Source organism: Thunnus thynnus, chromosome 1, assembly GCF_963924715.1.
Source record: "Thunnus thynnus chromosome 1, fThuThy2.1, whole genome shotgun sequence".
NCBI classification, from domain to species: domain Eukaryota; kingdom Metazoa; phylum Chordata; class Actinopteri; order Scombriformes; family Scombridae; genus Thunnus; species Thunnus thynnus.
In genome coordinates, this window is record NC_089517.1 from 39,064,013 (window position 1) to 39,081,949 (window position 17,937).

At 39.5% G+C, this 17,937-nt stretch overlaps 1 protein-coding gene across 5 annotated transcripts in view; it reads right to left on the minus strand.

The window, feature by feature from the left end:
- The window catches only part of cemip (cell migration inducing hyaluronidase 1), a 224,739-nt gene that overhangs the window by 121,246 nt on the left and 85,556 nt on the right, over nucleotides 1-17,937 (minus strand). For all 5 annotated transcript variants that reach the window (XM_067597803.1, XM_067597786.1, XM_067597795.1 and 2 more), the window contains one exon: nucleotides 3,990-4,162. In XM_067597803.1, coding sequence (XP_067453904.1) covers nucleotides 3,990-4,044 — 55 coding nt within the window. In that variant the 5' untranslated portion in view covers nucleotides 4,045-4,162. The remainder of the gene's footprint in view (nucleotides 1-3,989; nucleotides 4,163-17,937) is intronic.

Below are 17,937 nucleotides of genomic sequence, written 5' to 3' on the forward strand. Positions count from 1 at the left end.
CTTGAAAGAACATAACAGCTCAGATAACTGCACAACACAAATACAATGTTTCAGCAGCATCCATTACAACCACTAAAGCAAAGATAGAAAGCCTGACAAACTAAACATCATATACATTCACTGAATGAAAATTATGAAAATAAAATGCACATTGCTCACTAAAAATGTTCAAATCAAAACCCATTTCAATGCTGAAACTATCTTAAAATATTGCATATTCCTCTGAGAATAAAAGGAATGTCAGCTTTTTTTTTTGGTTTGTTTTTACAGACAGAAAGTTGTCAGTCACGTGATGTGGACACAGGTCAATAGAAAATAAAAGGCCAAAAAAAAGTGTAGGCATCTCACAATTTTAGAGCCGTTGTTGTAAAACTAATATGTTTTGCGTTGTGGACCAATGTAGCTATTACACATTTTGATATGAGACTGGATTGTGTTGAGATCATGTTAGCTAGTATGACTCTGCTCATGGTATCACACAGACACAGAGAGAAATTATGTTTATATACTACCAATATGTTTTGCTAAATGTGTTTTCAGGGAAACATGTTGCTGCCTGGATTATGTTCAGTAGCAAAATGTTTCCATTGGAGGAAGTGCTGTGTTCTTGTAGTGCATGCAAGTTGCAGAGCCATGGACAGCTTCAGGAGGACGAGAGAAAGAGACTGTATCTAATACCAAATATTACAAAGAGAAAAAAAAAACCACTTAACTAACTGAGCTAATCACTTAGTTGGAAATTCAGGCCTGTTGTGACTAATATGTCATTGTGGAAAAAATGCTATGTGAGGGTGTTTGTGGAGAAGCTTGTTTCACAATGCGGTGTCGTGGGGAAGGGCAGCAAAGTCTTCACTGCATGGTGATAGACAGAGGGAATATTCGGCTTTAACGCATCACAGAAATGATGAGAGAGGCTGCTGAGCTGAATGTGCTGTCAGGAGGCTAACTCCAGTAGCAACACCGCATGCACTGGTTGTTTAAAAATTGGTGATCTGACACCAAATCCACATACGATAATTATGCATAAAAGCAGCCCATGAGCCATAGTGCATAAAAAAACCCTGAACATGTCCATCAGTCATGTAACATGCATCACTGACAGAAGATTAAGTCTGCTGCACAGAGTTACACACACACATTTAAAATGACCGATGACAGGACCTTAGACTTTAATTATACTTTATGTATTTCTTCATGGCAGAATTAGAAACACTAATGGTTATTTACCCCCCCCCCATCTCAGAATTGTGTTGCATCCAGGGTGTTCAGGTCTCTTTTGGGGTAGCAAAGCGCCAATGGTTCCCTTCCTACTTAAGACACTCTTGTGTTTTTAGGTTTAGGCAACAAATAGACTCTGTTTCAGGTTTAAATGTTGATAATATTAACACATCCTGTGTACTTCAGGTCACTGTTGACTTTTTTAATATTTAACCGAGACCACCACCTTTCCTTAACCCTAACAAAGTGCTTTGAGTTGAGTTCACGCAGGGTGATTACATACAAAGTCAATGCAAAGTCGCCAGTTAAAAATGTTTCAGCTTGAGAGAAGAATTTGCACATATCATGGGGCTTTATGTGTTTACCTCATAAACGTACAGAGAGAAGGGGGGAAAAAAAAGGAGAGAGACTGGAGGGAAATAACAGAAAGAGGCTGAACTCACCACAAACACACAGACACACTCTTACAGACATGGCTGGTGTGTCTGTTGCCAGCTAGCTTACAGCTAATGTTCAGTAATGTATTTTGGCTGTTTGGGGCAAACAAAAACAAATGGTCCAGTAGTCAAACTCACACTAGTAACTCGAGGCAAAAATTTGCTTTGTGTTCTGTCTGAACAGAGCTTAAGAACGTTAATCATTCTTTATATGAGTGGATATTGTGGGAAAACAAATAAAATATGTCATCAGTGAACGTAATTTGGGCGGCATGATGTTTGTTTCGAAATGTATTTGCTGTTGCAAATTGACAGTTTTAATTAATTTTTAGGAGACAGTATTGGAACGGAAATGGGCTTGTGGTGCTCACAGCATGGAAGATCAGTGATTAGTGATTACTTACTGATTAGTTTTCACTGGAACTACTTTTAACCAAAGAAACAGTCCCTCTGAAAACAGTGTGTTCTGTGGATTATCCAGAATAACTGGGACACTGCTTCTGGAAACAGACACTGATGATGAATTCCTTGAGTGTCAAGGCTCTGAGCACCACAAACTAAACGCCATTCACCTCCGTTACATAGGTAAATAAATATGTTTTTGACAAAAAAGTCCAAATCCATGTTCACTTACTAACCTTTTCAACGGCATCTCACAGTATTCCATGAGATGAGACCATGAGATGTGGTGAAAAGCTCTGGAAAAGGCTAGTTAGTGGACATTAAGTTAAGATTTGTCCAAGTTTCCAAGGTTAAATATAAGCTTTCATGCTGTTTTTATTGTAATTTGGGTTAATCAACCCTTTAATAGCTAGTTTGCATGCGGATAATCACCTTTGCGAGAAGAACATGACCTATAGTGTGAACTTTCTACACTGACAGCGATCAGCAGTAACAAATGAGACCACTGGCCAACACACACTGCTGCATTAAACAGCCTAAACTAACTCTGAGGTGAGAAAAAGAAAAGAGAACAGAAAATAAGAAGAAAATAACTCAATGCTCTGTCTGTTTCACCTCAAAAACCCTGCGCCTGTTCAACGATTAATGAATTCATTAATTAATGCAGTGACTTTGGTTGCATGTATCTTATCTATCAGTTATGTTTCATATATTCATCAGCATGCAAGGGTATTAATAAACAGTGGAGATATTAAAACAGTTGCATTGATACTGAAACCCTGTGTAGGCACGCTTTTTTTCCACAGAAAATTGATCAGGAATCGGTAAGGGAATTGATAAAGAATCGAACTGATAAGCAGAATCAATAATGGCAGTGATATCAATAAAATCTTCCCACCCTTATTTTGCATTTCATATATGTTTCTGACAGAGTGTCATACACATATGAATATATTATGTACTCCACGTAAAAGTAATCTCAGTCTCTCTGAAGGCTACAGGGTTGTGATGCATTCAGGGTGTTTGTGGGACTAATCCATCATGGTTCTCAACAGCTACTGTTTGTTTACATATTGGAGCAGATGCTACATGCGCTACATTTGAGTACACTCCACTGCAGATTTCTGACTAAAATAATGTACGGTGATGAGTCAGACAGAAAATAACAAGCCAGGATAAAGTGTGACAGGCAATAGAGAGCTGACTGGAGAGAGGAAGGAAGCAGAATGCAGCCATCAGCCTTATCTTAGTGGTCCACATCCACTCAGTCACACAGTACAAACATCCATTAAAGGACAGCACCACCATGATGTTTGTCTTTTTATTGTTATCAATAAATCCTATTAAAGATCAGAGCTTTTTAACGGGGGCTGTAAGACTGAACACTAAGCTGTCAATCAAACAGGCACACTGACCTGACAAGCTGGATTCTTGAGGAGAAACTATATGTACTATATTCTGAAACAGACCTTCGACTTCACTATCAGTCTCTGGAGAGAAGCTTTGTCTGGCAGATGTCACTGTGCATTCCCAGGGACGTGACAAGGTGACTGACTTTAAAATCACGTATGTTTGAAAGTGACAGTATTCTTTTCAATCTCATTTACCTCAAAAATATTAGATTTGTCAAGGTTACATAATTCCGAGGTTCAGTTTTATCAATCACCTGACCCATATCATTCATGTCTGATTTAGCTACATTCTTTTTCATTCATTTCACAAACAACATCCTGAAATCTGTACATTGAATAATGAGAATCAGTTTGATATTACAGTGATGTATAGGGTGGTAGAATCTAATAACTGACTGATGAACTTGCTGTATTGACAATAATTGTATTTGATGTCAGTGTAAAATAGCAAAACAAGTGTCCTCAGTCCACCATTTCTGTGAAAATAAAGATCAGTAAAAAAACACTGTTCCTAACTCACCTGCTTGGATGCTGGGGAGCAGCAGAGCTGCCAGAAACAGGACACATGTCTTCATCTCTCTAAGCCTGCTGCTGACCAACTTCACACCAGAGGCCTTCAAAGGTTGCTTCAGACCTCCCAGTGGGCTTCCGAGTTGGAAGTGCCAAGTTCACAGCAGGAAGTCACCAAAGCACCTAGAACATCAAATTGAAAAGCAGAAGAGTCAGCATGACATGTACAACTAGGTGATTCTAAAGACTCCCTGGAGTACAAGCATGGCAGGAGGTCTGTCACATTTCTGGACAGCCATGTAGCACACTAGAGGAGTCTTTCAAAACACCAGCTTTAATGGTGCGGTTTAGCTTTATCTTCAAAGAGTTTTGGACAGCAGATCCTTACTGTGTGTACAGATGCAGACTGAACAATACCAACATAATATTGGTTTACTAAAGATGCACGGCACTGATATATGAAGAAAAGATGAAATCCAAATGCACAGTTATTATTTGATATCTGGCCTCAGCCCATCTACACAAGATTAGCAGCAGAAGTGCTTTGCACATTTCTGACATGCCGATGTGTTTCAAAGTTTAATCAGTTTCAACTTTGACTTTGTTTGTCAGTGACCTGTAACTTCCTTTAGAATGGGCACTATTGTTTTTTTTTTGGACGTGGTCTTGACATGGAATCGACCCCATTTGAAATCAATCTCAAAACTGCTCTGACTTGGATTCATCTCTGACTTAACTAAGTGGTCTTGACTACAGCCCTGCAGTCATTGATAAGGTTGAGGTTTTTCTAAAGCTGCTCAAAACATTCACTAGAATTCACTAGAAGACAATGTCATGCATTAATGTGCACACAAACATGCTGAGCATGGGAAACACTGATCATCAGACCTTTTTGGACAAACAACCCAAATGCATGTGCATCTGCAATTATGTCACCACAGTACTACATATTCATATAGAATCCAAGTGGCCCAGACCACAACCTGGTTTTTAAATAGGCTGCTTTTCAGAGAAGCCATCATGAGTGAAGAGTCTGGACAGTCACTGTCTGGCTGCCACGCTAGCAGCAGCGCCTGGAAGTTCTTCTTACCACAGCTTCATAAATAAATCTGTAAAATATGCTGTGACATTTTGCATTTCTAATTACTCATTTACTGTAATGACAAACGATGTTTACAGCAGATTAATTCATCTAAAGGTAGTTCTGCCTTGTGGAGATTCTCTTACCACTGCATGACCTCCAGAAAATTGGCTGAATCGCTGTAAACTGTGCAGCATCCAACATTAGCTTTGATTAGATTTAATTAGCTCATGCTGCCATGTGGAGAGCTCAGTGAGAGGCTGCGGGCATAAAGGAACTCTATAATAATTAATCATCATTTATTTTATCATGCAATTAGCTCGCTGTTTGACTTGGGGTGACAGAGTTTGTGGGAGTTTCTTGGTGCAGTCAGCTATAGTATGCTGGCCTATTTACAGTACCATGCATGTACACATACACTGTTCACACATTAATGAGCCTGGCACACTGTTATTTTTCATTCTGTTTGTTTGCTATACTTTGTGCTGCTAATGCTGCTTGTCTCTCTGTAATTCTTGCCAACACACTTATCTCTGTCCAGCTGTCTGCTGTTTATGGATGCAATGTGTGCATATGCTCTGCAGTCAATCTGGAAAGTGTGTACACACGCAGGTCACTGTATAGTAATCATTGGTAAACATTTCTCCCAGGTAATCTCCTCAGCATATTGGAATCGTATGATTATCTTGTCTGGCAGCAGATTATTCCCTAATCTGCAACAAAAGAAAGTGAGACATTCCATTCCTTTTTGCTAGCAAAGTGTCCATTTTAGCTTATATGTGACTTCTCACAGTTGTAGGTACTACAGATTTAATGATTTAATTGCCGTGTGGAAATCACGGTGAGTGAAAATGGGAAGTAGTTTAATTACACAATACTTTCATTCATTAGAAGTAATCCCACTGAGATGATTGCTCTCATTATATGTTTTACATAGCACCATTATTTGGCTACTCCATGAACAGCATAGACAAACTAACTCAACAACAAATTATAGAGTCCTTGAAACTGAATCAGATCAAATTAAATTAAGACGACTGTGGATACCGACATCAAAGTATGTGAGAAGCTGCATTCTGTAATCATTCTCCTCCAGTCCATAGAAAATGTGGTGAGTGCTGCTACAGCACAGTGAAATTTGCTTTAGAGGTAGGAGATGCAAACAGAACCGAATGGATGCAGGTTTTTCAGCAGCAGATTTTCAGGTTAGGATACATGTGCACAAGTTGAAAAGTTTTCAACTTGAGCAAGAAATTTGAGGTTATTATAAGATGTGTGACTCACACGAGCAAAAACACACCACAGCTGCAGATCCCCGACGGTGTCTACACTGGTTCTGTTCAGTCACAGCACTACTCCATACATAGCTGATGTAGATACTAAATCAGAAAGAGTACACTCCAGTTTGCAGTTGTGGCTGACATAGACAACTGTATGCCAGGCTGGATTACCTTCCAGGCAAAGTGGCAATTGCATCAGGTCCCCAGACCCCCAGGGGGCCCTAAAGCGCCAGGTCTACACCATTTTGGCTTTATCATGATTAATTAATAATTATTCATACATTATTAATATAGAATAAATTAAATAATAATAATCATAAAAATTTTATATGATTAATAGAACATTTGTTTAGGAATATGTACCACTAAAACCACCTGAAATGGCTATGTAGAGGAGCCTAAATGTGGTTGTTATTTTGGTTATGCGTATTCCCAAATAAAGCTGCATTTAATCAAATAACCAAAACATAACCAATATAAAGCAAACCCAGGGCAAGGCAATATTCCAGGATAGGAGTAGTAGGTCTCTGGGGCTCTTGGCAAAATATAATTAACCTCTTAACATCCACCGGGTCACCAGCGACCCGCTTAAGCCAGCTGTAAGCAGTAGCATCACGCAGTAATGAGTAAAAGCAATTGGCACAATGTGGCCAATTGGAGATGATTGGAGAGGTTTGGGGACACCAGTGACACCACAAACTAAAAACTCTCTAGCTCCCATAAGGTTAGGCCTAGAGGTCTGGATTAATATACAGGTTGATAAGATGTAGAAGGTATATTTCCAAAAACTAGAAGATGTCACTTGTCAAATGAAGTCGTGGCCTTACAGTTCTTCTGTTATAAGCTTTTCCATTTCGGTGTGCCAAATAGGCAAAAATTCTATAAAAAGGGTGGCTATTAAAGGGTTAAGATGATTTGTATTCATTTGTATTCTACTGTGTGTACTGCTCTCCACAGACAGTGTGAAGACCGGGGGATCAAATGGGGTCCTCAGCTCATTCTTGCCACTGGGTTAAATTTTAAGCATATCTGATCCACCAGATTTGTGTTAGGCAGACTGGAAATGCATCTGTCCTTGAAATCTAGTGTCAGATTAAATAAGAAAGACACACCTTTCTGTTCAGTTGTTAAAAACACTGCCATGTTATAAAAAAAACACTGTCATAACTGTGCATTCTGTGTACACAAGACAAGAGATAGCAGAACAAACTTGTGCATCAGTGTTTATTCAGTTGAAAACTATGCTACCAGCTGACAAATCTAAATACACAAGAATATGAGTAAATGTTCCATTTCTCCAGTTTCCTAATGAAGGAAAGAAGCAAATAGGACGCAGTTAGAAGACTTGTCATCGTCAGCACCTCAACATGGCAAAGACATGGCAACATCCTGCATGGTGATCCTGAAAGAATAAGAACAAATTCAGATATCACATTTGTTTTGTGCCATCAAAGTCAAGTCATTGGTGGATATATCTTTAGGGTGATTCTATGTATAAAAAGCTGTTCAAATAAGAAACGCTTTGCTGCATTTATTGTGGAACACTTTGAACCTTCACTGCAGTGATTGTTAGACTGTATGTATTTAAGCGACTGCAGGATCTAGATTCTCTAAATTCCTTGAGGAACTAGAGTGATCAGCACATCTGTTGGTGTGGAAGTGTGTGGAGTGTGAGAGTGATTACGGGGCTGTTCAAAGTACGCATGTTTGTATTCCCATTGATGCATAATGAGTGGGATTGTCTCATGAGAGGGCTCACATGTTTCCTTCTCAGGACCAAAAGGCTCCTGACTTGGCAGTGAAAACTGGTTTGGTGCATGTGTTCCTGACTCACAGTCTGCAATGCTGCCTCAGAGGAATATACTACACCTTTGATCACTATTGTAAAACACTGCTCATTTAATCATGGAAACCTGAAAAGGACCACTAATAATCAAAATATTACCTGGCCAAATGTTGATTACATTAAACTTTAAACTTAAAATCATTTTAGTCCATTGAGATATCCAGATGTGAGTCCCTCAGAAGCTTCTCTCTACAGCTGCAAATTTGCACTGATGTCCATCAGTTAAACAGATACCTGGGAGAGGTTTTGGGTAGGTAGCAAAACCCACAAAAGGCCAGAACCACTCCTGAGGGTCTGGGTGCTGACTACGGCTTAATATTCTACAAAGGAAACAGAACAACGGAAACAAATTAAAACATCATGAGGGGCAAGAGGAAAGTATGATCTGTGATAGCCTCTAGCCCTTCCATCCTAGGACTTCCACAACTGATTGGAAGCTTAAGGCTTCAGTGTGTTTCAAGCAAGTGCTTTTTGCATTTTCTAACAGCCTTTAAAGCAGCATCTGTCTGGGTCAGACAGGTTTTGTAACTTTCCAAAACATACAAACTCACAATCGGGCCAACTTTACGCAGCAAGTGGCTGTTCTTCACACAACTATGTCCACCATTTTTTGTGTATACAACTGAGTGCAACACCATGAATGCCTTTGAGGAGTGACTGTATGACAGTGTGCACTAATAACACCTCTCAGTCATATTTACAATGTCAATTGGATGATTTTGCAAATCCCCAGATTATATCCAGTGTCAAGGTTTTTCAAATTTTCACCATCTACAATATCTGTGCTTGGCAGTTGTACCTTTTGGAGGTATTCCAGGCATGTCCAACTGGGAGGAGACCCCGGGGGAAGACCCAGAACACACTCAGGGGGATTACATATCCTGTCTGCTCTGGGGTCATGGGATGTCTTAGGATCTCCCTGGAGGACATGGCTAGGAAGACGGATATAAAGGCTACTGTACTTTGCTTGTTACCATCACAACCCAGATAGAGGACATAAAATTGATAAGTGGATGCCTGTCGGTCAACTCCTTTGCTAGTCATTCAAATTCCTATTTCCTAGCTGTGGAGTCCCATTAATGGCCAACAAGCCCGTTAATAACACAGTTAATAACCACCTTCCCCTCAGTTTGTTATTCTCATACAGGCAGGAGACTGTAAGATTCTTTTAGATTATTTAATTAATTAATTAATGCAGTAAACTTTTTAAAATAAAAAGGCTGTGACCAGTTATTTTTCATGTTGTAATTCAGTGGCGTAAGGACACCAGTCAATGGTTTGGCACACAGTGGAGCAAGAGACTGAAAATAGTTCCGAATTGGCACCCAAGTATTGTGATAGTACTGAATCAGAAGATAAGCATATCATCCCAGGACTGCAATATCAACACTTTCATTTGTTACAACCTTTATTTTTCATCTTTTTGTTCCATTTTGGTATAGAATTTAAATCCCTACGGACACTTTTGTCTGTCAAATCATAAATTTTTTCACTTGAGGGCACAACATTCTAAATGTATGCGCACAAACCGTGTACACGCATGTATGTTCTCCAGCCTTTGCCATCTTTGTCTTAAAAAAAATCCTTGGAAAACCCTGTCCTCCTTTGCTCCCGTCATCATTACTACCACCACCAGAGGGCTTCTGTAACTTGAATGTAAATATATGTTGTTTTGGGGCTCTTGCTCTTTTCTTGGCAGAAGATGCCCCTTCATCATCACACTATGTTGCTATATCTCAAACCTCTATCTTTCTAATCTTTGAGGTTTTCTCAAAGAAAGATTTGCCACTCTGTAATTTCATATTTATTTATTTGGATTCCCATTAGACACTACCAAGGTAGCAACTACTCTTCCTAACCATTACTACTGCCTGGAGCACAGGGCGTTTGTCGATAGCCTAGAGAGTTCATAAAGGAGTGGAGAATCCTATCAACAAAATATCTTTGGCATGCATCATCAGGCAGTTGGATTAATGTGTTTTCTGCAAATGCAGTGAAAACTCTAATAGTTGGATGTCCATAGATGTTACTGCAGTTTTGCTTACTGCAGCAAAGAGTAGAATTGTATTAATCAAAGTACAATGTCTGCATGGGCGCCACCTTATTAGTATTACTGCTTTAATCGTATTATGACTGCATTACTGGTGTGCATTTAAACATAGCCATTGATGTTCCATGCATGTGAGAAATATGTTTCCCACCCAGGAGAGGATTACGTAAAGGATTCATAACAAGAATCAGCACAAGTTTCACATTGAACCAGGCTGGAGGAAAGTCAGGCTGTGTAGCTTTGGGTGGTGGATGAACAGATGCATCTGATTTCAACACTAACAGGTTCCATTCTGCACTCATGCCAAAATGTTTTTGTGTCGGGAAGGATATTTTTTTATTTTAGCTAAGGTTTTTCTTATTTACCCATGACCAAAACTCCACCCTCACCACATTGTTTGACCGTTTCATGAGGTGACTGCTTTATTTCTCTTATTGTCATGTGAGTCAATTCGTGACAGAAAAGCCAAGGATGCGTAGTCCAGCACAGATAACACCGAGGAGTGTCCACAAGCTCGTGTTCAAAAAGAGTGTGAAGTATTTCATCTGCTAATCGAATGCACTCTCGCTGTCACACACAGATCACACACACGTGAGTACTGGCAGGAGCCACTTAAGAGAAGCATTCATGCATTATTAATAATAAAAGCTTGTTCTGTCTTGACTTTCTTGAATTCTAAGTGTTCAAATTATTTTTACTGAGCAGTGATACCGCAGCGCTGGCAGCCAGTCAGTAGACCACGCAGCCACTTTTCCTCAGTAGGCCTGTCAACATGATATGGAGCTGCCAGCTGGCAAGACGGACAGTCAGTAAGACAGTCAGCCAGGTCAAAGCTTGTGGTTAGTGATTGAGATACATACAGTTAGATCTTTTTTTCTGGTCTGGCCTTCCCACCTTGATTATTTCTGGGGCCATGACCAGGATTTTACACGTACTCAGGTCAGCAGCCTCCATGGCACATGACCCTGCCTCCATCCCCAGAGAGTTTTCACTAGCTAGTCACCAGAAGGTATCTGTAACATTTGTTTAATATTATTTTTACTTTTTATTTATAGTTTAAGACAATATTGTAGTTGATCAATTCGTCAGTCAACAAAAAAATGATCAACTATTTAATTGGGTTTTTTTCAGTTATTTTTGAGTACATTGCCCAAAATCCATTGCTTCCAGCTGTGATTATTTACTGGTTTTCTTAATGTTCTATCATGGTAAACAAAAGTATAGTAAAAATATCTCTATAAAATACTTTGCAGTAACAGACTAAGATAACACAGTCCATGTGTTATCACTGACATGAGTATAAATTATATTTAAATGAAAGACTGAAAGGTCTCAATTCAGCAGCCCAGCAGTTACTGTTAGCTACAGTTAGTACTCTGAAACCACAGCCAGAAAGATGAGTCAATGTCAACACCTGTATTGTGTTTTAAGCTGTACTGAAGTCTCAAGTAAGTGATCATAAGAGTCCGGGCAGAATGGATGATCTGTTATCTCTAGCCAAGTCAGTCTAAGCAGCACACTCCCTAACACTTCATGCTGGAAGCAATGCATGATTTACTTCTTATGCCAACTAAAAGAGAAGGAAAAAGGTGTTGAATCCTTTTTGTATTATTCTTGTGTTTCAGTGTGGATGGAAAGGTTTTTGACACACAAGTTTTTAAATTTACATGCATGAGCAATGAGCAAGGACATGACCACAGTCTGAAGAGCTTAGGACAGAGCTATTCAATTACAAATTCAATTGGGCCAGATTATAAAACCTGGAAATGTAAATGGGCCAGACATTTTCAGCAGCCTATTTAAAAACCTTTTTTTTAAGCTTTTGGTAATGACAAATTTTAAATAAATGCAAATGAATGTAGTAAAAAAAAAAATAGCAATGTTTATTGTTTCACTTTTTAAATAGGAAAAATATTTTTGGTTACATATCTGACCCAAACAGAATTCTGTACTCCAACACAACAAACTCTTCCTGACACTCCTCTCCCATACTCTCACTTAGGTTTCCACTGTTGTCTTCCTGCAACAACTCAACTCTTTTACCTACAACTCTTTATTTCAGTGGAAAAAACAAGCACTTTTAGTGGACGTACATTGACGTCACCATACCTAGCTATCCAAGATGGCGGACCCACCTGCACAGGCGGCATATGTTACTCACGCTGGTTTTGTTTCCTGAGTGCTTACAGATTTTAGACCACGGCCACAATGCTGTAACTATTTAGGCTACATAATAACATTGCTATTACTTACTATTGTTTAATTTAAGCTTGCTGGGCCATTCAGCAATTGCTTCTGGGCTGGATATGGCTGACAATAGAATAGACTGGGCTTAGGATAACAGCCTTTAATCATGACATTGGCTTTCCTGTGGATGAATATCTGCTCTCCACAGCAGGGGGTTCATACTGCCAGCAGGGACAGATAACCTACCATTCACATCCTCAGTCTTTCACCTTCAGCCCTCAAGCTACCTGACTGAGAGACTACTCCAACACACACACACTCAGGTAGGAAATCTCTGTTTGTGTCATGTGTAATTCTTCAGTATAACTTTGGTGTAAAGAAACATTGTGAGGTCCATTTCAACATTCACATTCATTCACTCTTCCACATTCACAGAGCTGAAGCCATACGGTAGCTTATGTGTTCATGTGGCTTCCAAGCCCTGCTGGTTATTGGACGTTTTATGAGCTCAGAGTGACTGTGAAATTTTGAACACAAGCTGGCACTGCTCTGACAACACTCCCTAACACACATCCTAAAAATGAACTTCTGAGAGAAATTGCTACTTTCCTTGCTGAACTACACTGCCTGCCACACATACAGTGACACACACACACACACACACACATTTGCCAGCAAGTTAACTAAGGGTGGAGGACACGGTAACAAAAACTTACAATTAATCTCTTGCCGAAGCAGCACTGAGTCCATGAATAGCATGTAATAATATACCTCTGGGGGAGAACAAAGTGTTGGGTGGAGCTCTGTTAGTAGCATTAACAGCAGCTCTGGCTGAGGACTAGCTAAACACCGGCCATATGGAGGTGAATAAAATCTGCTGACACCACATACACACTTACTTTTTCCAAGTACATTTTTGTCTGAATAAATGTTTTGATCTCTGTCTCGTCTACAGGAAGCCAATCCCATTGCTGCCTCAGGAATAACACACCACTGCTGAAGATTTTGATAAGCTTATACTGCATTCCACTTGAAGTTGGAAGTCAGAAATCCTATCTGATGACATGTAGATACTATCTCCGTGGCTCGCAGTGGTCCACCTTATTTCACCTGCCAATAAGCTTCACCAGAAGGGTGTAACCTACATGTAATTACACACTATATCCTCCAAAAAAGCTGCCTAACAACCAGCAGGAGTCTCTGCTGCAGCAATAAGAACATTATCCCTCACCGGCTTCCCTCTCATGAAACACTGCCAACTGTGTTTCACTCATGGCTGAACAAGCTGGAAGCACCGATGCCTGAGATTCATCTCTGGTCTCTCAGGTGTTGGATAAATATTTCTATTCCTGAGCAAGGTGCAAAAGAGCTCCGAGCTCCGCTGATACATAAGCTGATATTATCTTATCACAGATGTGTCTGTATAAGCATATATGTCAGCTAATATGTTACAAGCAATGGGAGAACAGAAATCCCAAAGATATGTTTGAGATCATTTAGAAACAGTGTTTCCGTTACATAATTTTTCCACTAGTGAGCACTGGGTTTATTTTTTACTATGCTAAAAATGTCATTACAGGCAAGTTGGAAGTCAAAGTACTCATTTGTACTCAGTTTTTGTGCTGTTAAACTGGAAACACTGTGGCTACACCTTATTTTTATACAGTCTATGGGCTACACACAGAATGGCATGGCTATGCTAATGATGTTAGCCATGCTAACTAGCTGCTAGCTGCTGTGCAGGCTACCAAAATAGATCTGTCATATCTCTTTGTATCTGCGGGTTGGTGCTCCTGTCAGCATGGGAGCCTCTGTGTGAGATGCTTCGGTCAGGAAATGTGTTTTTTTAAAACTTATTTCGGGACTGCGCTCATTCTCAGTCCTGCTGAGAGTGAGCTGTGCTCCATTGTAAACGCCCCCTGAGGATGTAATAGATACACGCCGATTCATTTTGAAAGAGCAATGGCCAATGAGGAAACTCCAACACTGGGCCGGTCGCCCAGTGTTGGGTCAGTCAGTCGGTGACAGACATTCAGGATTATAGGGCTGGTCTGTGACCGGTCCAGCCAAAGATAGGTCAGTGAAGAGGTCAGTGGTCTTTGTGGTAAAGATGTAAATACATCCAGTATGAAACAAATTTAGAAAATTAAATATGATTTTAAGCAAGGGTAGTGTAGAAAATAAGATTCATCATCGACAAAACAATCTGAACCCAAGGTCCACTTAATCTCCTGGTCTGCAGCTGTTGACTGTATCACATGGTCTTCATCAGCAAATTAATTTTTTCTCAGTTGCTATTGCATTGAAGATCTTCAAACTTTCCATTATTCTGAGTACTTTAAAGACTTTGCATCCATGTTGTCTTAAAAGTTATTTAACTTAGTAAGTGGATGTTGAGTTAAGATTGTTTTACAAACTGTTGCTGTCAAGAATGACTAGATGAATAGACAAGTACACATGACTGATATACTCACTTCCCCCAAACTTGAAGTGCAGCATCTTATATTTATTAGCTGTTAATGTTGCTGTCTACAAACCCTTCATCCTACGTGCTCCAGTCTACTCATCCATGTGCAACTTTTAATCTTAATTCTATTTCTCGTTATTTTTCTTTCTGTTGATAATGAACCAGTACAGTACCAGTCAAAAGTTGGACACACTTACTGCTAATGTTAGTTGATGGGGTGGGGGTCAAATTCTGGCTAGGGCCCCAAAGAAGCATGGGCCAGCCCTGAAACACAGACACACTCATAGCAGCTGTGGCCACAGTGCTAAAAATATGTATATCATTAACAATATCCTGAAGCCTGCAGTGACAATGGATAATATGATTCACTCAGCAGCCAGTCAGCCAGTTCTGATGACAGACCTGTCTGAACACACATGCGAACAGGTATTTGGAGGTGGTGCAAGCGTGTGTGTGTGTGTGTGTGTGTGTGCATGCAGGCATACTACATACATGTGTGTATATTGTTGCGTGTGTAAAAGCAACCAGCATGACAACCAGTGCCTCCAGTGGTAACCCTGCATGTAATTTTGTGTGTGTGTATGTGTGAGTGTGTGTGTGCATGTGTGTGTGCGCATGTGTGTGCATTCTTGTGTGACAGAGTGCTTTCATCTGGGTCTCACCACATGTCTTCATGCTCATGCTAACCTTGTTAAGTGTACCTGGATCAGGTTGAGGACAGCACATTCAGTATGTGGCCAAATGTTATTTTCCTGCAACCAAATCCAGACTACTTTTCAAGAGACACACACACACACACACACACACACACACACACACACACACACACTACAAAATACCCAAAGTCTAGCCTTGGGCAAACAGAAAACAAAAGGCCATATTTCACAAATTTGCCTGGCAGTATGTTTAAGTAAATAATAATAAAAAGTAATTCAACTATTGTACAGTTTAGATTTTATACTTAATTACTTATACATACTTACTACTACCAATGTATATCATATTTTATATACTATAACAATGAAAGGGATGTCTGATTTTGGTTGTGATGTCATCCATGTTCTGTGTGACATATTATTTTATAAAGTTTGGGGGACAAATTGGATAGATGAAAAAAAGTTAAATGTTGGAAAAATGTAGCTGTCATTAAATGATAAAAATGATACACCCCTTTACCACATGTCAATAATTAGCACATGTTTACTTTTTTAAAGGTTCTTCATGTAATATATCTGACTACTCTAGTTTTAAACTATAAACGGTAGCGATATTGCTGATCATACAACTTCATTAGATTGTCATTCAACATCTAATCCAAGTTCTAAACATCAAACTAGGTCTTCTGTATATAAATAATGTCTGTTTGTCTTTTCTACAACTGTAAAAATATTGCTCAGTCAACTGTTATAGTCTATGCTTGATTATGAAGGTATTATGTAATGTACGCTCCCACCTCATCTTTCAAGCAGTTAAACCCTGTTAATCACAGTGCATTACACTTTATCACTAATGATGAACTGCATTCTCATCCTCGCTTTATGTATCACATAGATGGACTCTTACTGAAAAGAAAATCATAATATGATCATGATATTCATGAAGCTCTACTGTTAAAGCATTACTACACATCTCTTCTTTAATTTAAATCTTATAACTACAGGGTCAGAATCAACTATATTGGCCGAGTATGTTTAAGTATACATGGAATGTGACTTTGGTTTCCAGTAGCTTTATGATACTTTCTACTATGCACAGAGCCAAGAACAAATGTACAGGAAGATACATACAGCTACTGTATGCATCATTAGAGACACACAGTTTGTGGTTTGTCATATACAGTACATTTTCTGTACTGGCCCTTTCATCATACCAGTGGGGTTGACAGAATGGCGCTGACCAGACCGGTTGCTGAGCTCTCAAACTCCGGAGAGATAGATGTTCTGACAAGATAAAGAAGTAACAGCAGGATGCAAAGACGCTAAATGACTTCTTTGGTTATTTTAGCTGGAGTTCAATGGTGGCTCATATCTCCTGACCCTTAATGAAATAATTTTTGAGTTTTATGTGAAAAGTATGTGCAAAGTATTCAGTAAAACACATGGTCTAACAATAGCTCAAGTCAGTAGAAGCAAACACACCAGTGTAACACATGGCTGGGCTACTGCCGGATGCAGTCAGATCAAAGAGAACAGATGACTGGACTCTGAAGTGTAGTTTTTGTCTGAAGACAATTAATATGGTATGTTAGTATGTGTGCATATCACAATATGTTTTATGTGCCTTATTCTTTATTCCATACTGCCATCTATTGACTATGGATAGTGAAATCCCTCTAACAACTAAGTAAACAAATATGTTGTGTCTGCATTATTAATTTTCATTGTAAGATCAAATTGGGTTTGTTGAACTCTGTGCAGCTGTTAGCAGTGTGGAAAATCATCTTAACAGCTGGTTAGTTACAAATTTATGCTGAAATATTGTTAGACCATGTGTTTTACTGAATACTTTGCACATAAAACTCAAAAATGATTTCATTAAGGGTCAGGAGATATTAGTTACAGAGGAGGAGCTGCCATTTTAAGTCCTCACCACGTTTTCTCTTGAGAACTAAGTGATTAATATGCATTAGAGGTTGTGGCATGAAACGCGTTCTCCATGCCCAAAACATGCCCAAAACTCTGCCTTTTTTGGCTAGCTGATAAAAAAGGTCTGACGGACTTTTTCAGCAAGCTGGTCCTAAACTGAGCTCAGGAAACTCTTATGTTGTCTGGCCAATTTAACTGCAACTATTTGACAAGCCTAGTTAAAGAAGTTAGTGTACCCACATTCATTTTATTCAACATTCAGCTACAAAATCACAAGGACTCAACAGAAGTCATATCGCCGGCCCAAATGTCACTGCCTTGGAAAACCGTGCCAGTGATGCCTCGGCCGGGATCTCTGCCTGTCAGCCCTGAAGTGAAACCGCAGAACCGGCTGGTAGACCCTGCTGTTGGGCCCTCATCGGCTGGGTGAACCACTGCATCTGGAGTCGCTTGGGAGCGTAA